A 27,230-nucleotide genomic window follows, 5' to 3' on the forward strand; every position below is an offset into this window, starting at 1 on the left:
GGAAATTTATACATTATCAAGAGGCAAAAAATCACACTAAAACCAACTTCTACTTTGAGTTGAACTAAACCACCTCATACTGAAATGAGTTGCTAGAACTCCTGACACACAGAAGGGATTTTTAATTCTCTCTGCTCCCTCTCCTCCTTCCCCTATAAGGAGGGCTGCAAGGGCTCTTGTCTGCAGACAGCAGGCCACCAGGAAACAGAGAAATAACCCAAATTCAATTTTTTTCCCTGTTGTTTGTTGGATACTTTTTGATGGAGAAGGGTGGTGGGGAGTGATGCTAAGAGGAAGGTATGTGGGGGTTTACATCGTGTTTTGACTGCAACAGAGGAGATACAAACAGAACAGTAGGTGGTGTGTGGGAGCAATACACCAGGACACACCATTCATTCATGTGAGAATCATTCACAATTTGACCCAAAATAAAAAAAAAACCAAACCCAAACTGCTGTTTTTAATACAGATTACATCCGAAGTAATCATATTAGGAAAGTGATCACTTTTGAAACTATAGTTTGATATAAATATAATTTTAAAGGCAAAGTGGTATCTATCAAGGTTTAAAATGAGAGTCAAAAGCAAGAAAACAGCTTAAACACCAAGAAGGACAAGCCATAGCCTGTATCAGAAAAAGATACTCACCAGTTTAACAACCCTGTGCTTTTACATTCTTTACTGGAATTATTTAATAAATTTAGTTTAACACTCTGGCAAAAATCTACCCTGGAATGAAATCAATAGGAGAAGCCAGAAGAACAGTATTCAAAAGCTACCTACAGAATTATGGTTTCCACTGGTGAGAAAAAGATGGGAGCGTTTGAAGAAAAAAAAAAGGCAACAAAAAAACCACGCTGGTAAAGGATGAACTGAGAAAAAAGAGTCAGTATTTTACTACTCCAAAATTCTTCCATTAGAAAGTTCCATACCTAGGCAAAGAGATTTAAAAAGGAAATAAGCTATGGAATTGTGGGCATGTCAGATTTGGCCTGTATTTTGCCATTTTCCTAAAGCAAACATTTCTGAACCTAAGACAATATTTACATACATATTTTGAAGTCACAATATGTATTTACAGCAATGCAAATTTGTAAAATTTTACTATTACAGGACAGCCTGAAAATGAAATTCAATCTGGTTCTGTTGCTCAAGATGAAACAAAAGCATTTTATGTTTTCCCATCACTTTAACATTTGTGAGAAATGTTTCTATTTTGCATGCACCTTCTGAAATAGAATACAATGAAAATTCTAAAAATTGGACAATGTGTTTATTTTCAGATATTACTGTACATCAAAGCTATTTGAACTCTTTGCTATCATATTCGCCTCTACTTCAGCCCATGAGAAAACATTCTAAACAACTAAATTCAATCTTCTGAAGTTTGAGTACTCTGAGCAATGTAAGGCACCTACTGCACCCTCCAAAGTGGTGAAAAAAAGGTAACAAAATTGCTATATACAGAAATATTAAACATGAGTTTGTGTGGCTAATTTCATTTTTACAGGTGAACTCTTGTGGTACTTCATACTTTGCAGGGCCTCTGAAAAATGCAGTATGCATTTGCAGTGTGCACTGCTACTCTGCTTCTTCAAGAATTTGGAAGTTAACTTAAAATAGGCTTCATTATGAAATGTGAGACCAGAGGGTTGTTATAACTGGGAAAAGCCTATTTTTTAAAAATTTCTAATAGAGTTAGTTGAAACCGTACTTTAACCATGTAGTACACCAAACCTCTGGTACGTCAGTTTTGTCACCAACTTCTCACTGCCTCAGCATGCAGTTCTCCTGAGTTATGTTTACTCAGTTCAAAGAAATGAGATACAGGTTGGTGTAGTAGGATTCAATGGTTCTAAAAACATAAAGAAAACATGAAGTGGCTTTCATTTTTTTTTCCCCTTGGGTTTTGGGGGGCAGCGGCAGGGTACAGGAAAAGAGAGCCATCTCTTAACTGGATGTGAGCCCTGAAAAGGGATTACTTAAAGAGGGGAGGGTCATCATCATCTTAGCAATTTATACAATCCATCATTCCTTTAAAAAAATAACTGCTGGAAGGAAGACTTACATCAGCCCAGTAACCATGTGAATCCAAGAATCTAAGCTCCCAAAAGCACAAGAACCTGAAGTAGTCAGTAAAGCAAAGACATGGGTCAAGGTGGGTTCTCACTGCTGCTAAGGCAGAGGAGAACAAGCAGGTAGGAGAAAGTCTAGCCATTTGATAAAATACCCCGAAAACAAAAAATACAAGTGAAAAGACCAGGACTGGTATCTCTTCCACTCTCTTTTTCAACATTGACTATCACTAAGTATCCAGATCTGTAGGATCTAGACATGCACGGTATAGATAATCACTTCAGAATTCAGAGACAGGCTTTATGTTGAAGAACCTATCTCTGGATAGTTTCTCTGTCCCTGTTTGATGGTGGCAGTAAGGGACAGAAATCAACTGAGGGACTTCAACTAATCTAATAGTAACACAAATCAGCAGAATTGCTGCACAGGTTCTCTCCTTTAAGAGGATTTGTCACATCTCGGGGGCGGGGGGGGGCGGAAATCAGCTATCTACCACCCGCAAGAGGCTGTCACTGGCTTGTCAGAGTCCTTCCAAAGGTGTATGTGTTATTACTTGGGTGAAGGGGAACACAGAAGAGAATGAACTCAAGAGCCAGTACTCGATAGGTAACGCTGCAAAAAAAACCCATATTACATTAGTTATTTGTATTGTAGTAGGTGCTCTAGCTCCCTTTATATCAGGACATTGCAGTTTTTCTCAAGAATCTTAAGCCTAAGTGAATGCCCCTCAAATTCTCTAAAGCTTGATGCGTTTGCCTATAAGTGAAGTGATCCTCTGCAATCACAGCTGGAACAAGTTAAGGGACTAACAGTGCCAAATCCTCTGGTAGGCAGAAATGATAGTGAGCACCAGTCTTCTTTTTTCTCTAGCTGGAGCAGCATTCCTATCACGAGGAATGAAGACGATATAAGTTAGCAATTCTTATTCACCACATTTCAAATAAACAATTAGCTTGTGACCACCTAACAGCAAAATACAATTAGAAAAGACAAAATGCAGTAAAAATGCTTTCTGTAGAATTATTACAAGGACCCAGTCTACATTGGCAGCAGATCAAGCAAAAGTTCTGAAGTTTCACACATCTGCTCATTGAGATTGAAGTATCACCCGAGAGCATCACTTAATCAATATATATAAAAAGATAACGATAAAATCTTGTACACAAATTACCACTTTTTCCTTGTCATTTAAGGATGACACTGATTTTATTTTCCTCATATAAAAGGAGACATTTTACTCTGTGCTGATGTAACAAATATTCTTAATATATTCATAACAATAAAGCAGCTAAAAAGCTGTTCTAATCTCTAAAAGAATCTTTATCATCTGCACATATGATATATATTGTAAACAATCACTCCAAAAAATAATTTTGTTAAAGTGATTATATTGCACTCAGAATTCTCAGATTCTCATTCTCTCTTCTCATTTTAAATCAAAGATCAGCTTCATTTTTTACGAAAATGGAGCTTTAATTTTCTACTAAAAACAAGTAGGCATGCAATCAATATATACAATGTATTTAAAATGTCAGAAAAAGGGCAAGTGTTTGGTTATGAAACTGGAGTAAGGAACAATTTTCAAATAGGCCACACCAGAGTAGTATATTGTAAACATTCTGCTGGCTCTAAGGTGTTGCAGATGCTGTAGAGTGCAGTCTAGTTCAGCACCCAAGAGGTACAGAGAATCTGTTCAAGTGTTCTGTACTTCAGTGAATTTCTATGCAGCGATGGCACGTGTGAAGACTACACATAAAGACAGAGTAATGAAACGAAGGGGATTACTGAGCTAATACTGACCTCATAGAGACATAGCCAGCTGATGTAAGTCCACTGTAATCTTCAAATGCAAGTTTTCTGGGTCATTACATTTTCTAACACAGCAGTGGAACTGTTACTCTTGCTGCAAACGAAGTACAGAACTAGATTCCCTACTTGTAGCTTACATGGACTGTATACCAGTGGCAGTCTGGACACTACCCTCAGCCTAAAACATCCCAGCAAGATACCATCATGCAGAATGTCACCTTGCTTTGTTTGCAAGACTGACACCCTCCTCCATGCATTGGAGCAAGAAACACGGGTAGTAGTGGGGGGTGGGGGGAGAGGAAAGCAATGTCCTTATGCAGAAAAAGAAATCCTCAGCCAGTGTAGAGGCCACAGATCTTCAAAATTCAAATGAAGACTGTTTTCTCAACTCAGTTCTACAAGAGAAAGATTTCTCTATCAAACCCATTATCTTCAGGTAACATAATATCTTTGGAGTCCCTGAGATACTACAGCTCCATGTAACGACCTTGGACAAATGGAGAGATTTACTTAGTATACAGATTACAAGGTGGAAGCCAATATATAGCACCCTGAGTTGCAAGTGAAACAATAGGAATAAGCAACCCATGCCTCAGCAGACAAGAGATGCAGAAGAAAGTGCAGAAGAGGTGTTGGCTAGGGAATTATAAGCTAACATACTGCACAGGAGAACAGAAGAAAATTGAAGTATTTCTTTCCCTCTTATCAGAGCAGTGAAGACAGACAGCAGTCAGAGGGAAGAGCTCTCTGAGAAAGGCCCTGAAGAGACATGGCCTTCTGGATGTACAGAAGAACGATTATGCAAAAAAAGAGACAAGGTAGGCAGTCTTGTTCCAAGCGTGCCCCAAAGATTAAGTGCTCTAGCAATGACTAAGAACTGTCATCGATCACTGACCTGTACTCTGGATATAATCCAGGAATATAAATAGATACTTTTTCCCCTGAAGCTACAGAAAAAATACAAAGAGGAAAAATACAAAGTCACAATCGAATCAGAGAATACTTTCCATAGTCAAAAATTAAATACTGGCTTCAGAAACAATACAGCCATCTGCTCTGTATCTTAAATAGGGTTAATCATAAAAAAGAGGTGCTTGTAAAATCTTAAGTTTGAAATATTTTATTTCCCAGTATATTGCTAAATAATTTTGCAGTTAAACCAAAAAGGAAGAAATATCAGAGATGAATGTGGAATACTTACAACTAGAAAATGGTTGCTGAACCATCTGAATTTCTATAAAAGCATCAATAAAAATGTAGAAACATGGTCTCACAAAATTAATTGGAATCTGAAATGCCAGATTGTCTTCACAATGGCTACAATATGAATATTGATGGACTTTTGCAACCAAAAACTAATTGTGACTTTGCCAAAAGACAGCTTAATACAGCAATCAAAACATCTCTAAAAACCTGGACTTTTATTTCCGCAATTTCCTATTCTCTCAGCTATTCAGCATTCAGTAAGCAATTCACATTAGGAAAAAAAATGCTACCTGGTCACAATTTTACTCTCTTATGGAGTTGTGCTATATCACAATACATTCTTGGGAAAATAAAGAAAAGTGAATAAAAAGGTGAATAGAAATAGACACTCTATAAAAACTACCTGTAAAGTATCATAAGTCTGGAAAATATTTGTGGCATTATACAGACTACCGCTGATGCAAAGAAAAAAACTGCAGTTTAACCATTTCATGAATATGAACAATGCACTTGTTCCCAGCCATTTAGAATGATCTGACATTCCAAATGTTTATAAAAATTGGGTAATAAAAGAATTAAGTCAATACCCTTAAGTACAATAAATAATGCTGTTTATTATGGTCGGGGTTGACCACGAGCGTTTGTTCCATATCTGCTTGGGACATTTGTAAAACCAGTTCTGAATCCTTGAGTTGCTCCCATTCCTGGTATTCCAAATCCTTGATTGAGTACAGTGCTGTAGGGTGTGGATCCATGATTAAAGCCCAATCCATAGGGCCTCGTTTGAGTGTTTAAAAGGATGACTGGACTCACGTTTTTGCCTGGTGTATTAAAAGAAAATTCTGGCGGTGGGCTGCTGGGCTTAGCTGGAGTGGATGTAACAGGGTGCAAATTATCAGCAGCTTTCAAAGATGGCATTGGAATAACATGATGATCCGAAAGGTTCAGAATATTGTTTGCAATAGGCACAGATGATAAGGTAGGTCTGATCCAGTCATCTTTGAAAATCTGAACAGTCAAGGTAGAGACCAATGTGTATAATCTGTTAGTGACATGGGCAAGTACCATTTGTTCATTTGCATCTCTCCGAATTCGGACATGTACTGATCCAGCCTAGAAAGTGATAAAAATAAGTTGGCTGTTAACTGTTACTTCAATAAAGATTCTCCATATGCATTCAAGAGGAGGTAAGTTATCCTGCAGAGAATTATGCAAAGACCTTTCACAGTGGAGACTATTGACTGAATTAAGAAACTTATTAAGTAACTCCATAATTAGGATACAATTTGATCTTTGCTAATGCGTTAAACTCTTATGAACATAGCAAGATCATAATTCAGGAAACGTGAGACTTAAAACCAAACTATAAAATACATGTGATAGCAGGAATGGAAAGGCAACAGCTGGGAAAAAAAGTGGCCCAAAAGAACAAAGTGCAGACAAACTCCATAGGCCAAATTTAGGAAAAAGTGTCATCACTGTGCTGTTGGAGCAGATAAGAGGACAACATGCGTGGCAGACACGCTCAAATCGGGACCATTAGCAAGAACAGAGGCAATGCCCCTTGTGGAACTCAGACTTAAAGATTTTCTCCTGGATGTGCCCATAACTGTGGGCTTCCCCTGCCTTCTTCTCAGTAACACTATCTCGTTTACCTTGAACTACTGCTGCAGAAGAGAACAGGACACAAAACAGAACCCCTCACATGCATTTTCAGTTCATATTTAATGAAGAACATGGTTCACACCTTGTGCTATATAAGCCATTTTTACATCAGATGGTGCAGCTGAAAACATATCCAGGTCCCAGGAAGTTTCTACTACAATCTGGAAGATGCCAATAGGTAAATATGCTTACAAAGGTTTTGTAAATATCTGTGATCAATCCAACAATGCAGTGATCCAGTATTTTGGGCAGCAGAATAGTAAACTGAAAGCTGTTTTCACATCAGCAAGTCAGAGCTGCTGCCTTTTTCTTTTTTTAAGAAGGGTAGCATACTGGAAGAATTCAGAAGTAGAGAAAAATTCTAACAGTCTTAATTTTCTGGCTGTCACAACATACCTGCATCAACTTAGGAATAACTGAGTTCTGTGTAATCATTCTGTATCACAAAAAAACCCTTGCTTTCTTTCAGCTTACAGAACATGAGAACACAACTGTAGTTGTTTTATTCCCCCCTGCCCCAAAATGCTGAAAACATATGATTCTACAGTAGACCTTTGGTACCTATAGGTTTACAGTTTCCTTTTTCTCCCCTCTGAGACAATTTATGCTAATATACCATTTGAAAAATGTTGGGTTTTCTTCACTGCCAAAATATAAAACAAATATTACAGTTGCAAAATGCATGCTTTAATCCAAGGGTCCGATATACTTAAATGATATTAACCAAATACAAAGCTTTAAAAAAACCATAAAGGACAGGGGAAGAGAAGTTTTGCAATAAATCACAAGGACTGAGTACTGACTCCAGCAATTGTTTTTTATATTTAAGATTTCAGGAGACATATCATACATTATTTAAATAAAAAAATTAAAATAGTAACTGACAACTCTTTTTTAAAGGCTAAAAAGATAATAGACATAACTTACCAAAGTGCCAAAACCTAATGTCCAGAAATGCTCATTTCGAACTTCTAAGACACCATCCAAAGTTGAAACCTAATTTTACACAAACATCCAGAAATATGAAAATAAATTAGAAATCATGTTTCAAATCCTTTTAGAAATGTACTTGTACACATAGCTGAATAATACAACATTTTCAGTAGTGAAATAAAAGCTTCCATACACAGAACAGACGATGTCTGCTAATGATGCCGCTAATGCTTATCTACTGTACTTTTGCTACCCTTAAACATCCAAATCCATCAAAAAAGTGGAAGTAACTAATTTCAAGTAACTCTTGCTGCCAAATTGCAATATTTTCTCAACTCAATATGCTGTAAGTCAACAGCTGCTTGTACTCATTTTCCTCCCCCCACTCACATTTGTAAACCACTTCGAACAGTAGCTCAAATTTATTCAATAAAAACAGTCTGCACTACTTTAACAGATTTGTTCCAGATACCCGAATGAGACTATTCATCTTAGACAGCAAGATCCATATTTTCTACATGCAGCTAAAAAATATTTTAAAAAATTATTCTTTAGCAATCTTCTTGGACTACTCACAAAAACTCTTCATATTCCTGAATGCTTACTTAATGTTAGCTGTGCACACTATGTTATGCATTACACACTGACTTACCTCTCTAAGAAGTTTATCTAACTGCCCGATCACATGAGGTGGGGTTGTCTTCAAGAAAAAGAAGAGGGGGGAAAAAACCAAGAAAAAAATTATAATAAAGATTAACTGGCCCTGTTTAAGTGAGAGAGCCTTTAAGTCTGGTCTACCTACACAAGAGACCAATGGCATTAAACAATAAATTCTTATGACTTCATGATGCATATTTCTACTGCCCTTAAAATTCTTCTAGCACATCACAAATTCCCCTGGGAATATCTCCTATTCAAATGCTTAAAATAGATTTTATGTTTTTTAAAAAATAAGGACATTTAACAAAACTGAAACCACAAAACCCCTTGGTTTGTGACACTGCCTTACCTGGAGTAGTACTTTCCCACTGTAAACACTCATGGGATACATGGTACCAAATGTCATCAAAGCAATTGCTATAGCAGAGGCTGTGTCTACAGCGAAGTAATTGCTAGAGAAAAAGAACAATTTTAAAGAAGAATAGGTACTGACGTTTTTGAAAGGCATAAGAATTTTGATTCTTTCTCATTCTTTTAAATTATATGCACTTACAGAATATTACACATGCTAATCTCAACTGTACATCTTTGAAAAAAGATTAATATATTCATGGAGTTGCAATCCCATTCAAAAAAAAATACAGCTTTTGATGACATCATTCCTTTCATGTAAAAAATGCAATTTCCCACAAACTGGATACAAAAAGAGTTACTTTTTTTAAGCAACAACTGTACGTACTTGATTTCAATGAGCATATATGTAATGCAAAGAGCTAGAGCTCCAGCAATATCAATCAAGACAAAAGGGTTCATTCGTGGCAGAAAGATGCTACTCAATCCTGGGATGATTCCACAAATACTGTAACAAACCAGAAAAAGCAGTTGTCAGCTAGCTGTTCATCATTACTTCAAAAACGAAAAGAGTTACAGCCATTATTTCGGCATTTGACTTCAAATACACCTTGCAGTCACAGCAAATCATGTCTTTGGAGACTGAAAAGGCCATTCTAATTGTGCTCAAAGTTCCATAATAGCCTGATGTCAGCAAAAATTAATCAAGTTTAGATCCACATCACATTATATCTCATATCTGAAATTAATACTTACCTCCTGCATCTTAAATTTGCTTTGAGTCTACCTTCGCATCTATAAAACATTGTATTACACTAAACTTTATACAGTTTTTATACATGCATATCTTGTGCTCCTTTTTTTCTTCTGGTAACATAGCTAGCTGTGTCAGCTCTATGCAACACAAATACTTCACAGGTTCAGATATTGCTATTACATATATGTAAGTCTTGGGGGGTTTGCATATCACTAGTCTTCAATCCATCTGCCAACTTGGTATGCAAAAGTGTTCTAAAGCCAAAGCTAACTAATTCATGGAGTCTGAAAAGAGGGAGAAGACCAGCTAGCTGAATGAGAGGAGACCCAAAACCCCATGAGGGAACATTGGGAAAAGCTATTTATTTATAGTTATCTCCTATCAATGGGAGCATGAAGAGAGAGAAGGGTTTCTGTACTTCCCAGTGAATATAAGTGCATGTCACATACTTGAAAATTTAAAGGAAAAGACAACATGAAATGTTTTGTTGCTCTGTTTAGAACCAACCTATGTTTAGACATCATGTGTTGACCTGCTCCTATGAGAATTTTAATCACATAATTACATATAGGTGCAGACATTTTCTAATCAGCAGTGCTTCACAGAACACATTTGAAATAGCTGTATACATACTAATCAAATTGAGTAATTTTTTAAAAATTGTTGGTATAATTGCCTACAGGTTATCTCAAAACCCAGTAGTATTTCTAGACTGCAGATCTGGGAGCCCTTCAAAGTATCCGTGTCCTTCCCTGTAACACATCCTTATAGTGTCTGTGATTGCTATCCACTTTTTTTTTTTTTTTTTTTTTTAACACTGAAACTCCAGGTACTTGGGCAACTTTATTATTAGTCTTCCAAAGCTGTTTTGCAGAATATTGGTCTGATGTAATACCTTATATCCATATCAAATCAATTCTTCTGTTTAACAAGTGTGTGTTCTCTGCATTCCTTAACTGTTTACAAAAATCACAACATGCAGAAACAGATGGGCCTTGCAGCGTACTTAACACATTATACAATATGGTTTAACATTCTTATTTTGCTACTGACAGCATAAGTACTTGGATGAACACATACGGCTCAACATAAACATTTCTGATATCTGACAAAATTATTTACCAACAATGTTATCTCACATTCCGATATCCAATACAAGCAGGAGGGTTAACAGACAAGACGAATGAGCAACACTGCTTCAGCCCCTAGAAGACACAGACTTTCCAGTTTCCTGCTGGACAGGTGAGGAGTTTCCATAGCTATGCTTTAGTGAGTAACCTGTTTCATATATCACATTTAAACTGCAACTATCCTAGTAATTTGCCCACCCCACAGAGTAAACAAACACAGATTACTACAAAATATATCACTTGGGTAATGACTGTTGAGAAATGCAGTTGAAGTCTGTACAGGACAAAGCTAGTTTACCTCACATCATCCAAGGAGAATTACATACAATGTAATGAACGCATTCAAAGGGAAAGTTATGCTGAAAGATATATTCTTATTAGATTGATGTATCTGGGAAACATGAGAGACAATTTTTGCTCAAAAGTTCATACACTAGACCTACTGTAGGTGAAGCTATTCTAAAAGCTCTAATACACACCAGTTTATGCCTCAATACCCATCCAAACCATTACTATACACAAAAAACCAAGACTGCCTTCCAGAAGCTAACAATTTTGAAAAGCATTATAAAGCTTTACCTTCTACTAAGATCTGCAACATGCTCCTGAAGCCAACTTGTGCTGGCAGCTGCAAAAGAAAGAAGGTAACAAAGTTACTACAAGTAAAGGTATCCATTTTAAAGTACACAAAAAATTTTACTTTAAGGGAAGAACCCAATACACTGTGAATGAACAAATGTATCTCAACAGATTCATTGCCACTTGAAAAAAAACAAAGTCTGACTGTTCCAGGCAGTAAGTAAAATGCCAATCTCTCATAATAATCTGAATTTATGAAATACAAATATAATGGCAGATTATAACCAACATAATTATCCTTCTGGTAATATAAAGTATAATATATAACTACAAACAATTTACAGTTAGTGGGAATGATCACAAGCCTAATTCACAGTGAGAAAGTCCCAAGTAAAAGAGCTATTCAGTAGAATTATTACATTAATTTATTTTTAATCCATTAATACATCCATTAAATATCTTCAAAGTTCTGCTATCTGTCAGATGACCTTCACTGGTTGAATCCAAAAGACTGAAAAGAAAGGGCACTTCAGTATTAAAATGATACTCAGTTTATCATATTAATGACTACATACTACTCAGAGAGCCCTATAAGCAAACTAGAGTTGAAATTTGGATGGCAATTCTAAACTGCATGAAGTTATATTAATGGAGGTAATAGTAATATATACCCACTAGTTAAGAAAGTTACCAAACAAATTGTACCTTGATAAAAATAGGAACATTAAAATCTTTTCCCAATTCTTGTTATAGATTAATTTATCACATACCTTCAGAGACATAAGCAAAAGGCTTATTCCTAATGGAAAGCATTGTAAATAAGTTGAAAAAGAGAGCCACGAAAGTACCAACCAGCAGTCGCCCTCTAGGGAGGAGGGGGGGGGAGGAAAAAGTATCTTAATTGCACATCATCACAAAACATGAAATCAAGCTGTAATTACTAGCAACAATATTAAAATACTTTGCTTGGTATCTTTCCCTGAGACTGAAAACCAGAGTAAGATAAACTAGTGTAATGCTTAATAACTGGCAATGTATTATCATTTTATCAGTTATCACTGAACTTTGTACATTAGTGTTATCACATTAGGCTGTACATAATGTTCCTAGTGTTGAGTAACAGTTCTTAACTAATTGCATATATGCACACAAATACATGTTTGTCCTTTGAAGATATAAATACATTGTCCCCTCAGCAGTAGAGCTAAAAAAAGCTTAGTTTCCTACGGAATGATGCCCTATGCCCCTTCCCTTTCCTAGGAGAACTATAACTTCACCATACATCCTATGTCCCAGTCTTTTGCCCCATAACAGCTTCTTTTCCTTTCCCCATGTTCTTTTTAGTCTTCAACGTCTTTGCAACACTTTCGGTTCCCTAACGATCACAGTATCCTCCCCTGCCACATACCAGGCCTTCATAAGAAATGAGAGTAACTAAACTAGCAAAACCAGCAATATATAGTTAAATCATCATTTAAGAGAGCACGTGTATTACATTTCAATTGTACCTTGAAAAAACTGTTTACAATATAGTTTGCACATAGTTTGAAACAAATACCAAGGTACCAAAACCAATTTGGTGTTGAATGTACTTGCATAATTAACACATGCTAGATTAAGAATTAGAAACACAAAGGGACACTGAAAAAAACATCATTTTACATGTCAAAAATTTCTTACGTGTGTATCTCAGGTTGTTCCAGAAACCGCTCTGCACTACAAAAATAATTGAAAATTTGAGTTATATTCACACAATAAAACCTTGATACCTGAAGTTGATTTTTCAGTTCAGAAGAATTAGCTGCCATTCATAAACAAAACCTGACAGATACAGTACTGCAAAAAATGAATTGCTTAAATAAGCACAGCAGTTTTTATAAGTGATGAAACCATTTAACACTGAAATCAAGCAGGCTGTAATTTTCCATCTACTTCCAAACTGGGCGACATAGGTGCTAGCTACCATAAATGCTGCGTACACAATAAAAAAAATGCTTGTAAATGAACATGCCAAAAAGCACTGCTGCTGCCACCACCAGTGTTGGTAATCACAAGAAACTAAGTATGAAGTCCCTGACTTACAGCCTCTCACTAAGCAAGGCCAAATAAAGTAGATGTTGGATACTGTAGTGGAGATATAAATCTTTTTTTTTACCCACCCACCAGTAAAATAAGAAATTAGCTTCAGCTGTAACAGAAAAACCTATGACAAGTTTTGGGAATTTCCTAAAATTGATGTTCAAAAACTTAGAGGCTTTGGCAGTGCATCATTACTAGAGTTCATTCCAGTGTATTGTCAGTACAACAGATCAACCTACAGTATAAAATTGCAAAGTTCTTAACCCTTTATAGAGAAAATAGAGCCCTTGGATAGAAAAATGGAAGCCACACTGGCCCAGTTTTAAATTCCAGATGTTAACAAAAGCCTCTTCTTTTTTAAAGACTAAAATAACTTTTTAGGCTAACCTCCTGAAATACAAATGCATAGATAGTGTGTCAAATTAATACTTGAGCAAATTTTGAGGGACTGGTGAAGTTGATAGTTTAAACGTTCAGATCCATAAGACATTATGAAGTTGCTTCATGAAGTAACTGAAGTAAAAAAAAATGTCAAAAAAGTTTTATTAATGAACTTAAAAAGTCAAGATGCATAGGGAAACGCATTAAATTAAATATCTAACTTTTTGGAAAATATGGTTCTTAAGAGTATTTTCCTTGAAAGCTATTTAATTACATTTATCAATTCCTATCATTATATCTAAAGCCTACATGTAGTATAATCAATATAAGTGAGCAGTAAGGTTTAGCAATGTTTTAAAAAAATCTTAAGTTTTTTCTACAATAGCTCTCTACAGATACCATTTGTAGAATGCATATACTTTTGCTCAGTCTGGGGTATCTTCATACGTAACAAAAAAATTAAAGAAAATAGTACATAACCCTACCTTTCTTTCAGTATGAAAAGAGCACCAAGCTGTGCCAGAACTGTAGATGCAAATACAGCTAGAACTTCAAACCTTTCAAACCTGAAATTTGAGAATTAAGTTTAGAGACACAGAACATTGAACAATGCATCAAATCCATTCTAGTCTGTACAGGACCCAGCAGGACAGACCTACTATTTCCAATTCTTTCTTTCAAGAGCAGATAGATGGGAAGAAATTGGTAGTTTTATGGAACAGGCATTATTTTCAATTTCTTTTAAGCCAACACTCCACTTATCACAAACAGCTTAAAATTAAGCATTTCTTAATTATTTTTACTGTCCCTCCCCTTTCCTCCCCTATTCCATAACTGTTCTTTACAGCACCAGCCTTGGGCCTCCTTATTTTTAAGCTCTTTTACACACAGATTATTAGTCATGGCTGTTAGCGGAGACAGGCAACAATAGTTAGCAACATATCAAATGTTGTATTATCAAACACTAGATCTTGTTATTAGTACTTACCCAAATGAGTAGACTGGGCTAGGTTTCTTCATCATTACCCAGTAGCTTATTAGACATGTTACCAAACTGAAAAAAGGGTGAGAATTAGACTATGATAAATAACTGCAGCCTTTACAAACTGGATAATCTACAAATATATACTTAAGCCATCAGAACTGAGCAAATTAATATAGCCACGTCTTACCATGAACTCAACCCCTCCGTCACTGTCACAATGAGGCTTCCAGTGAATCCAGAAAAGGTTGTGCTTGGGAATAAAACTGAGACTGTACAACAACGTCTCTGCTGTTCCCATAAAAAGGGCAGCAAACAATTTTAGCAGAACCGTAGTCGGTCTAATTCCTTACACCAGGAGACAGCCTAATGCTGTGCTTGCAAAGGCTACCACCAACCTTCTTGAATATAACATCACTCAGCCTAAATCAAGTCTACCCTAACTCCAAATGTAATGCATTCTTCCACTGAGGCCCTGACACAAACCAGCACAACCAGTGCACGCACTCCACAAATTTTTCTGAAAGGGACCTGGAGCATGTGAGACCAGGTACCCCAGCATGTAGCTAACAGGCAAAGGTGGTTTGAGAAAATCCTTTTAATACTGTCTGCTATCACACATAGTAATGTCATACAGTATTGAAAAGTACAAAGCAAAAGCATCAAACTAGACACCCAGTAATGCTCTTCTTACATGTGTTTTATGAACTTGCCTAGAAATACTGTAACCTGAGAAAGGCCATTTAAATGAGAAGGAACATGACAAGCAAGACGACAGGACTGTCACATTTTGTCACTTCCTTTGTATGCCAGTGAAAAAGTAAAGAAAGCTCTCCATTAAACTCTTCTTATAGAGATATATAGAGAGATATATAATTAGATGTAGCACTCTAGAATAAGACTCAGTCTATGCCAAGTATTGCCTTTCTCTTTCACGGTGTAATTTATATACTTATATGGCCGAAACAGATTTACTTTTTTGGCTGCTTTCATCTACACATGCTCTAATCTAACTGGCCATTCACTGACAGCCACAGGTCTCTCTTGCTGTTTTCTTTCCAAGTGTTTCTCTCATACTGAACGTCTGAAATTCCAATTATTTTATCCCCATGGTACTAGCCTGAATTTTTCTAGAACGAATATAATTTCCTTTGCCTATTTTTCCTCTGTTGACCCCTTTGGACAGTATTTTTTTATTGGAAGCCACCCAGATTCAGTGCCATCTGTGCCTTTATGCAGGTCTTTCTTAATTAATGACAATGTTAAATCAGACTGGATCAAGAATTCATCCCCACATCTGCTGAATAATCATATCCTCACAACCTGATCCACAGCTGTGTGGAGTAAAAGCAAAAGCAGAGGAAATAACACTGCTCATATACAAAATAGTAAATTATATACTCAGTAAGACTACTATAAATGACCAGGAAGATGACAAAAATGAAAGAACCAGAAATTGATTTTTGCAGCAGAATTACTGAGCATTGTTCTCCCTTCCAGCAAATCAAAACTCTTGAAAGAGATCATTGTGAGTTAGAATAATCTTCTAGTCCATCCCCTCATTAACCTAATATGTGAGTGCCAAGGGTATTCCATCTTCTCCTAAAACTAAAAAAAAAATTAATATTCTATACAAATACGAAATACAACATCAAAACTTTCCCCAAGGTGAAAAAGGTATTTTGAGTCAAGATGACAAAACTCAGCAGATACAAAATTCTAAGAGAAATATGAGATTCATTAAAGTTACATCACAATTCTAATGCAGTCACAGATCAAATTAAATATTTTTTTGTCTATATCAAATATTTGTTTTCCTTTCCGCATGTTTGTTGCTGTTATTTATAAATGTTTTACTGTCAGTCAGATAAGCAATAGTATGTAATGGGCAAAACAGACAGCAGGTAGCTGATCCATACTTTTTATAAGCTAGTGAGCCAGCAAGGAAAAGGATGTAGGTTAATAATTAAAAAATTACATGCATTTTATGCAGTTTATTTCCCAACCACTGCTACCAACCTGCAACTCGGGTAAGAATTGAATATATTTCATGTCTGTATTGTTGATATCATCAAAAGTGTTCAGAACTTTCATGCTTAAAGTAGTTTTAATATAATTTTGTTAGGAAACAGGAAAAATACTAAAAATATCCAATGGCCTTATTGGAAGAGCACGTGGGATCTAGCTTTTGAAATAGAAATAGGATTACATACTCCCTGTTCCCTGATGCTAAAACTGAGGGGTACTTCAGAACCAATGACTGTGGCATTAGGGAAATGTTCCGAGTGAACCATTGGATAACAGTTTGATGCTTGATTCTGTTTTACATTGTTACGCATCTGCACAGAGAAATCCATGACTGAACTGATTTGTTACTAGTCGTTCTCAATATAGCTATGGTGTTTCTCGTCATCTGTTTATTGCGATGTACAATTTTATACTCATTTAAGCTATATTTAAACCAGTTAGTGTTTCTATACTGTTAACTAAATAACATGTGTTTGTATCTGTAAATAAATTTCCTATGTATAGAAATATACAAAGACAGGCACAAAAGAAGAGTAAGACTAAATGGGAAAAAAACCTTACCTGAAAAGGTCAAAGATTGTCAAATATGTGTAAGCAGTTAAAGCTGTAAAAAAAGCAAATATTAAAACAATGTAATTTTTCAATGCAGCAATCACTTGTATTCTTCTAAGTCCCTCTTGTGCAGCTCTTTTCCATCTTCTACCTACAGAAACCGTCTCTGCTGATAGAGCAAGTCTCTGTCTTTTTTACGTGTATATAACATGAATGTCCTAAACACACCAATATATTTAACTTCATAACAACAGCTTAATTATGGCAATCCTAATTCTAATAAAGCATGTAATAATGCCCAGATAGATACAAAAGGTATTAAGCCTGTAACTAAATTGTGACTAAGAATTTAAATACAGAAAAGTCAGGAGTACTTCCAGCGACACAACATCCGCCAAAGCAAGAGACCTCTTATGTGCATTACTGCAGTGAAAAGTAGGTTCAACAGAATTTTTTACTTGTTTTGCTTCTCCAACCCATCTTGAAACTGCAAGAAAACCTGTGTCCCAAGTTAAAAAAGTAAAGCATTCTACTTTCAGCACAGATGATGGGATGCATCTTGGAGCCCCTATACAAAAGCAGAAGATATACAAGATACTGAAAAGGGGCAGTCCTGGAATCAGAGAAGCCTTTTGCCACACTACAAACATTTGATTCAACTGCAAGTGAGAGTCTCTGTATGTCACTGGTGCTATTTATGTAAGGAACAGGTTTGAGGACTAGCTTAAAAGTCTACTTTTTTGCAATCTTAAAGAGAGTACTGCAGGAGGAAAGTGACCAGCAGGTCTGGAAAGCCTTGCAGATTTTGAAGGGCTTTCACCCATCCACACTTGCCTGTGAGAAATGCCTCTAACCTGCCTGTGGCAAATCAAAAGGAAGCACTTTCCAAACCTGGCTGTGCAGCCACGTAACTCCATTACGTGCTGAACTTTGCTTTTTTAGTATGTTGAAACTTCACAAGCTAAGAAACACATGGCAGTTGATTGTAGTTTCAGCACAAGAGAGCCACCTACCTATGCTGTTTGTAGAGCTGCACCACATTAGCAGGAAGCCAATACATATTAAATTTATAGCACCAAACAGCAAGATCTTCCAGGACTGTTGATGAGAATAAATATGTTTTTTACATCTTCCAAAATTTACAAGACAAAAGTATATCAATCTGGTTTTAAAAAACAATATTGTAGTACTTCATCATGCAAGCAGAACTTGCTTCTCCTCCCTCCCAAAAATTTACAATTCATTTCAGAGCAAGCCCATATGCTATTTTTAACTCTACAGATCGTCTCAAAACTTGTTGGTAAACTACGCTTGTGCACTATGCTTAAAATACCTTTTTGGTCTAAAAAAATCACCCCGTATAATATTTGCATTTAAATACAGCACACACCATCTGACTTTTGAAGACAGCTTTATACAACTTTATATTAGTGGGTTCCTTTCTTTGTGCTGGAATTTAAGTCCCCAAAACATCTATGCATATTCAGTTTACAGTTCTACTGAACACATTAAATGTAAGTACAATTCTGGAGAACACTAATTGACAAGGACAATGCACAGGAAGGAATCCAGCTTCACAGCCGGAATTTTTTTTTTTAAGCACAGCTGGAAAATTTCAAAGAAATATTCTCAAAATATACTCAAGTTAATAATGTATTTTAACTTATCACAGTTGATGTCTTTTTTATTATTATTCATTCTTAAAGAGAAATACTTACCCTTCTATCTGCTGCAACCAGCCTAAACTCATGTGTTAACTTTCCAACCAATGATCTCTGTGATTTGCGGAACAGGTGTATTGTCCCCTGAAAAAAAAAAAAAAGTTTAATTAAAAATTTTACTTAAACCATAGTTTAAATTAGCAAAAAGGAAACCTTCATTTATGAACTATTTTCATAATTTTATCAAAGAATCAGAATGAGGTTTTTGTTAGTAGAGATAGCCCATAAACATTAAGTTCAGCAGTATTTTACGTTTTACATGGTTATTACATTAGAAAATTATTAATTACTTGGAATCAAGCTTCATTTAGATATAATCCAGAATTCAAGTTTACTGGAAAACATACCAAAACACCATTTAAAGAGTGCTTTTTTACTTTTATTTAAATAAAACTACTACAGATGTTCTGGAAACACAAATGTTTTTCTTTACCAAAGCTCACTTCCTATCCAAAGCCAACTGGCTTATTAAACAGGAAAATAATGTGTGTGTGCGTGTATATATATATATATATGTATAAAAAAATGAGAACCCATCAGAGAAATAAAAACAATGCTGGTATCATCTGCAATGTGGTAGACACAAGGCCAGTAACATGATGAGACATACAAACAATCTCCGTTGTAGCTTAACATAAACATGCACAGTAGATGCGGTCACTGTAGGTCTCCCTCTCCTAACTTCCAACTACATGCAGATGAGCATTTTCCTGGGGTGGAGAGGACGTATGTGCATACAGGGAGCGGGATGGGACGAGGGGGTGCTATGTGGCTCTCCTGAAAGTGTGACAGGTCTCTTCTGTCAGGTGGCTGGAGATAGGACGAGAGGAAATTGCCTCAAGTTGCGGCAAGGGAGATTTAGGTTAAGATATTCGAAAAATTTCTTTACTGAGAGGGTTGTCAGACATTGGAATAGGTTGCCCACAGAAGTGGTTGAGTCACCATCCCTGGAGGTATTCAAAAAGCGAGTAGACAGGGTACTCCAGAACATGATTTAGTGGGTATGGATGATGGTTGGACTCGATGATCTTGAAGGTCTTTTCCAAACTAAATGATTCTATGACTACCAGAAAAATTCATCAACCATGCCACTTGCTCCTCTTCCTCAGAGGGCCCATGCTTCTAGTTAGTTGTCCTCCCTTCTACTCTCCCCACAAAGACGTAAGCTTGCCACGTGAAAAGCCCCTCTGATTTGCAATAGAAATTTGTGGACTTGTAATGGATGGTCAGTCATATGCAGCGATTTGGGGCTGGATGAAATAAGGTCTGATTGTAAGCTATCGCATCTGTAACTGCCAGCAGAAAACAAAAAGACATACTAACGGGCAGGTCACCAAAACAGACTCAATTAACTTACAGACATGTTTGTCGACACAGCTGTATCTCATATTATCTGTAGACATACAGGTACGCCTTGGTGCCACGAATTAAAAAAGCAGTACTACAGACCCAAGTTTAGCTCACTGGGGGCAAAAGGCTAGCACTTACTATTTTCTTTACTAGCAAATTGTTACGTAATGATTTTTTTTTTCTTCCCTCAATAGAGGCATACAGGCTGACAGAACACTTTGGAAAGCTTTTCTAACAGGCAGCGGACCGCCTGCTTATGAAGGTTACTCTGTCACCTTAGCAGCCATTGCCTTCCCATGCTGTTAGCCGTATGCCCATCGCCAAACCGCACTGTGCCAACACCTCCCCGCTTACTGAAGGATGCCGTGCGTTAAAGTTGCGTATGCTGCACCAACAGAGGAGAACCTCGTGCAAACCCACGCTAGCCGCAGCTCGCCCCTGGAAGCAAGCTCTAAGCCAGCCGATGTTGCCCTCTGGCATTGAAGCGTCCCGAGCACCTAAACTTCTGCCGACACAACGGAGAGAAAACACCTCTGTGCCGGGCAGGAGGGCAGCTGTCCCGCACCTCAGCCGCTGTACGTGGTGCTACAACTGCCGTACAAGAAGTATTTCTACAGGGAGCGCGAGTGCCTGCTCCAGCAGTGCCAACAGGTGACGGTACCTGTTACGGATACCGATGTCAGCTTAGTTGTGCTCAGCATAAAAAGGGAAAGTCGAGCCACCCAGCAGAACAAGCATGCCGGGTGGTCGTTGCCAGAAGAACGACTTTTCCCCTCGGGGAAGCGAGCTGTCCGTAGCAGGGGTGACGGTCCCGTGGCGGTCGCTGACACGCGGGAGCGGGGGGCAACGTAACCCGTTTGCCCCGATGCGGGTTTCAGCTCCCCGGCCGATCCGGTGCCGAACGACAGCCCTGAAGCCCAGGCCCAGGCCCAAAGCACAGGCCTGGGCGCGGGTCGCTCCTTCGAGACCCTCCCCCCCCCGCCCCCGCCCGCAGTGCCGCCTCTCCGCCGCCCACCGGCCGGGGCCCCGGGGAGCCGCCGGTGACCGGGGAAAGCGCGGGGGAGGCGGGCCGCGAAGAGGAAGTACTCCGCGGACGGCCGCCCCGCGCGCTCCCCGCGGGCGCCGGAGCCGTTAACTGACCGCGCCAGGCCCGGCCGCCCCGCCGCAGGTGCCCCCGCCGCGGCGGAGGGAGGGGCGCTTCCCCAGCGACCCGCCGGCGGGCGGCGAGCGGCGGCGCTCGGCGGCGGGTAACGGGTTACGCCGCCCGCGACGGAGGCCCGGCCGGGCGGGGCGGACCCCCGCGCGCAGCCACGTCACCGCCGGCTCGGCGGGGCTCGCGCCAGGAGTGGGGCGGGGGACGGCGGAGGCGGCGCGGCGCGCCGCTAGGCCGGGTCGGCACCGGGGCCCGGGGGCGCTCTGCCCCGGCCAGGCCCCGCCGCAGCGGCGGGCGGGCGGGCAGCCCGCCCCGCCCGGGAGCGGCCGCCCCACACGGCCTAAGCCTCGCCCCGCTCCCACGCGCGACTTTCCCCCCCCCCCCCCCCCCAAAGCGCGGGCCACTCACCATATTATTGCCCGCACCGGAAGAGACGGCGCCATGCGAAGCCGGAAGAGGCGGAGGAGGCTTCCGTCGCTACGGCAACGAGCGGACCCGTAAGGCCACGCGCGGCAGCGGATGTGACGGCAGGCGGAGGGGCGCCCGCCCCGTCCCCTGGGCTGGGAGGCGCCTTCGGCGGCGGGGAAGCCCGCCCCTCCTCCCCCGGCGGCAGCGCGGCGGGACACCCCCCGCTCCCCCGTCGCTTCGTTCTCAGCCGGCGCCTCAGGCAGTCTGCTGGCGGCCGCAGGCGGGAGGCCGGGGGGGGGGCGCGACAGAGGTTCACTCAGCCCGACCGCCTTCCCCCGTGACACACGGGTTGCGTGTGGAATCCCGCTGCCTTTCTGCCTGTTACCTGCCCGCTCTCCGCCAGAACTCCAAGGACGGACTCCTGTCGCGGTGGTCGCGATACTCCAAGGAAGGACGGTTTCGTGTCACCGCTTCCGCCATACAAAAGTACACCCAAAATCGCGATAGCGTCACTAGGGCCGGTCCTCTGCTGCTGTAGTCCGCATTAACGGCAGCAAGTACGCACCTCCGAGTGGATTTTTTTCTAGCAATACGCAAACCTTGGAAAGGACAGTAGCTCTGAGAACCACAGGAACGCTGTTGTTGAAAACGCGGTCACTGCTTTGCGCGCTGAAGTTCTGAGAACTGTTCCCGTCGCTCTGAATGTGTTAAAATACTGGAAGCGCTACCGTTCACCAGCGTGATCTACAGTCGGCCGAACCCCACCCCAAAGTCTGCGGTGGTCCGAAGCAGAGAGGGGACTGTGCGGGAAGAAAAACACAGAGCCACGTTTAAGGCAGCGTGACCGCTCTTACTGAGGCTCTGGAACACGGGGAGGCGAGGGCTGCAAGGTGACAGTAATCTCCTTGTGTGACCTGACTGGCGGAGCACTAATGCCCAGTAGGCTCTGTCAGAAGGAACAAAATACAAAACTGAAGTTTTCTGGGAAGGTAGGTTAGCCCTTTTAAGGAAAACTGCATTACAAAACACCTGCATGTGATTTAATGTACAGAAAGATTTAGTCACAAGACAGGCTATTTATTGGTGCCTTTGGGAAGAAAGCGAAAAGAGGTAGGAATAAAAATTGAAGTTAGATATTGTGCCTAGGAAGGTACTTGAAACAAGTTCCTGTAACACTGCCTGTCTTTAGTCTTGTAACGGTCTACTCCGTTGTCAGTGACCATAGTTAAGAGTAGTTAGAAGTGTTACTTGCATCTAATCTGTTCTGTGAACCACACCAAGACTTAACTGTGGTTGGGAGTGACTGGACAGGTAATTGTATTCCATGAGACACGTTTAGTGTCTCAGACTTGCTCAGTCTAAGCTGTTGGCTACAATGAAGTTTTTTCCAGTGTACAGAAGTAGTTGTGGGAACAATTAAAAAATATATATATTGGCAGTCTGTAAAATTTGCATGACAGGTAAGAGAATTCCAACTGCACTGTTGTAGCACATAAACTCTCCACAGGCTGCAACTGCTACTTCCACCCAAATTTAACCAGGAAATCAGGTGAACCACAGGGATAACATTTTATCTGTGTGATATGCTCCACAAATACAAAGTTGTTTGGTTACTTCATTATCAACACCTTATCAGTCTTTTATTATTTCATGTCTTAGCATATTTCTTCCCAGAAGAGGAAAACAGTTATAATAAAATTGCACTTCTAGAATTCACAGAAGAGAAATACTACAACTCTTCTAGAATTCACAGAAGAGAAATACTACAACTAATAGCACAGCTGATACGAGCACGCTGCATATAACAAAACTCACAGTCTTCAGGGGTATCTTACAACTGAAGCAAGTTTGAGGCCTTTTAGAAATTACTAAAATGAAATTTGAAAATAATAGAAGTTACAATATTGGAAAGAACATACTGTGCTTACAATGTGTATTTGCAAAAAAAGTGGAATCTTCAAAAGCATTTGGTAAAAACAACACACTTTGCTCATTAGGTTGGTTGTAGGCTTCTGAAATTCCCACCTTTTTGGTTTTTTTAGCTACACCACAGCACCAATAAAACACCTGCATGTGTTGAGAGATGGATTTTAGCTGAATTATATCTTTCTGCCTTCACCACTACATAGTATTTTCTGTATTACCATTATATGCAGAATAAAAAAAATGGCCTTAGAGAAAGTTGCATAACTATTGTCTGTTCCAGAGCTGTAGGCACCCTTGTAGGAAACAGGCTGGATTTCACAAGTTTGCAAAGTATTTGGAAATTTGCAGAAAGATGGCTTGAGTGAAAAGAACACAAAGCAAAACAAACCCCACAAAACTTTAAACTAATTTTTCCTTACTTTTTCTGGCAAACTTAAAACATTAAAATACAGAAATAAACAGATTTAATCTGAAATATGCCTGCATCTGACATGAGGCATGGAGCCTTGTCTCACACCATCTTGGCTGGAATAGGAAAAGATTTAATGAGTCTAACATGCTTCAGGCCAGAGTATGCTGCCAAGTCCATAACCTTTGTCGATTTCAACATAGCAAGTGCTGGGATGTTGTTTTCAGGCTCTTGCTTCCTCACTAAGTTTATCTGAGCACCTCCTCTACAAGAATAAAAGTCTATTTGAGTATCTGTAACCTATACACAAAATTGCTAATCAAAATAATTTCAGTGGTTCAGAATCTGCCTCCAAGTAGTAACGTTTCACCCAAAGAGAGATACTGGATAATTATCCCGCATAGACAACAATGCTGTCTTTCTATCCCAAGGAGTTAATGCTTGACAGAAGCAGTAATAGCTCTTAATGCTTCAGTCAAAAAAAAAAAAAAATATTTTTTTTTCTCCTGATTGCTGCATGGATTTTTATTTGGTTTGCTTGAACAGTGATAGATACAATGACATGTTGAAGGCAGTGGTCATGGCTGCTTTTTGAGAGATCCCTAATGCTGCCAGATATGTAATATTAAATTTACTCTAATCCACCTTTTTTTTTTTTAATCTTATCATCAGGATGTAACTGTAGAACAGAAAGCCCCAGTAGTTGTTAGGAGTCCAGATGCAGCCTCAAGACAATGGCTAGAAAGACTTACCAACAGTGAGGAGATAGGATAAGTGAAGAATGTAGATTGTTACCTCAAAAATAACAGCAGCACTCTCCCCCAGCAAAACAAAAGGTGACGTTTTGGTATTAAGTAAATTGGCTCTAAGTAGCTATTTTCAGGTCTTTACCATGACTACCAGAATTAGTTATCTGAAACCTGGTTTTCACTGTGATTTAGCAAGACTAGGATAGGAGGATAGGCACACGCTTTCAGTTTTAGCACATTTATTTAGGAATTAGCACTTCTGTTTACATTAGTTTTAAGAACTTGAGTCATGTCCTTTAGAAATTAAATGAGGTATTTACGTATTTATTGTTCCATCATCTGGTATACAACACCTGATTTAAAAAAAAAATTATTTTTTTTTTAAAAACCAGCAGCAATTAAACCAGCTTCAGGTTTAATGAAAAGGCTCTTAGTTTTGGGCATTTTACCTGATAAACAGACAACAAAACAGTAAGAACAGGACAAATGCAACATTTTATTGTGAAGCTAAAGCTATGTGACTGCTCATCGTGCTTTTTTACATTGCTTATTAATAAAATGGTGTTTTAACATTTCAGAAAACATTCAAAGAACAATGAAACAAAAGTGCTTCAAAACAAGATACAAGAGTTAACCCAGACTGGAGTCGCCTAATATATTTAATGGGGGTGGGGTATAGTGTTTTGTCTTCGCCTTTGGTTTTTGTCATTTTAAACCAGATTTCTGAAAAATACTGACTAGCCCTTCACCTGAATAAAGAATTGAATCTTGTGGCAAAAAGAGTTTCTGTATTTCCAGTCCCTTTGACAGGTGTGCGAGTATTAGATGAAGTACTTTCTTACCCACTTCTAATGGTAAAAAAACCCCACAGAACCAAGAGGCTACACCCCAGTATCTTAGAAGAATATGTCTATATTAACCAACTACAAAGAACATTGACCTTTTTCCTCAAAGCCACTTCTCTGAAACAGGATTTTAACAAGTGCATCTTATGGAGGCAAGGAAAGTCTTACAGCAAAACAAGGTTGATCACTGTAGTTTCCAGACATCATGTCAAGAATTTGCAAATCAAAAGATCAAACTCTGAAGAACCCACAATATTTAGCCAACAGATTTAATCCACTGAAGGAGTGTATACCTTGCCAATTATTGCCAAAACTCAGGAGGTAGTTATTGACAAAGTAAACAGTTTCTACTTTAAGACAGTTAACAGTTTACATGAGAAGCAGGAAAAACACAATACACATTTCCCCATATTTCAGAAGATGATTTTGCATTTGCAGGAAGTGACAGTGGAACCTCCTCATCCTGTGGAATCATAGTTACAGTATTTAAAAGAAAAAATATTGACAAGAATATTTAAAGAAAAAAAACTCTAAAAGAAAATGACTGATCCATTGGTCTTCTCTTAGGATGACCAGCAGACCACCCTAAGCATGAAAATTCACATAGATGAGTAAAACAACATCCTTCAACACTAAATAGCAGCTCAAGAGAACCTAACAATGAAATCAGCAACCACCTCTAATTAGCACAATGACCGAGATACCTAGTTGCATTCACTACCTGCTTGCTACTTTTCATTCCGTTTTTGATATCTCGTATAAGTCCCTGCCACTAAAAACATCACAAAAGCTTGAGACCACCACAGACAACGAATCAAGATCTGTAACCTACAACAGCGCTTGCCACCTCCCAAAGCTGCCACATGCAGAAGCATCACTGAAGCGCTGGAGCAGCTAGATAAGCATGTCTTAGGCACAACTATGCATTATCCATGTCTTGGGTAGGAAAGCACTGTAAGAATCTAGGGCACAAAGTTTCACCATAGGTGGTTAAGGAAGCACCAACTAGAACGCTGCTTTCCATACTGGTTGCAGAAGAGACATCTCAGTTAAATGTGCCAGCATATCCAACTTCAGTATTCCCAGTAAAAAGTACTTAAATTTCACAAGAGGGACTTGGCAGCAGTGCCAGCCAGTGCTAAAACCCGCTTGTTTAGAATAGAAAAAATACTGTTTATTCTACACCAGAAGGTGAGGTTAACTATGTTATACATATAGGAACTGTCATTTTAAAAACATTTGAGGGAATCTAGCAGTGAAATCAGCAATGGCCTCCAATTAGTACAGCGACAACAAATTCCTTCTCAGTTCAGAGATCCCATTCTTTTCCATTTTGAAGTGTTACTATCACATTTATTATCTACATAAAGTGAGTTGCAGGGCCATATTCAACAAAACTGTATTAGTGACTGATTTTCTGAAGTAGAGTCAGGGGCAGAATGCCTATTTCTAATACACCGAACTCTGTAAAATCTAAGAAA

General features: G+C 39.0%; 1 protein-coding gene across 5 annotated transcripts; it reads right to left on the reverse strand.

Annotated features, from left to right (window-relative positions):
- Positions 1-1,364: 1,364 nt before the first annotated feature.
- Positions 1,365-21,926, reverse strand: SLC30A6 (solute carrier family 30 member 6). 5 transcript variants are annotated; one of them, XM_049831035.1, is made up of 14 exons: positions 21,821-21,926; positions 18,907-18,993; positions 18,202-18,286; positions 17,198-17,240; positions 14,615-14,680; positions 14,112-14,192; positions 12,847-12,882; positions 11,937-12,031; positions 11,167-11,215; positions 9,089-9,208; positions 8,699-8,801; positions 8,342-8,389; positions 7,684-7,752; positions 1,367-6,204 (listed from the first exon to the last, which is right to left on the reverse strand). In XM_049831035.1, exons 1-14 carry the CDS (start codon positions 21,821-21,823, stop codon positions 5,707-5,709), a joined length of 1,383 nt encoding a protein of 460 aa, XP_049686992.1. In that variant the 5' UTR covers positions 21,824-21,926; the 3' UTR covers positions 1,367-5,706. The 5 variants fall into 5 exon arrangements, with proteins under 5 accessions (XP_049686996.1, XP_049686997.1, XP_049686992.1 ...); XM_049831037.1 differs by lacking the exon at positions 21,821-21,926 and adding an exon at positions 20,921-21,248; XM_049831038.1 differs by lacking the exon at positions 21,821-21,926 and adding an exon at positions 20,791-20,914.
- Positions 21,927-27,230: the final 5,304 nt, after the last annotated feature.

This window comes from Accipiter gentilis, chromosome 28, assembly GCF_929443795.1.
Source record: "Accipiter gentilis chromosome 28, bAccGen1.1, whole genome shotgun sequence".
NCBI lineage: Eukaryota > Metazoa > Chordata > Aves > Accipitriformes > Accipitridae > Astur > Astur gentilis.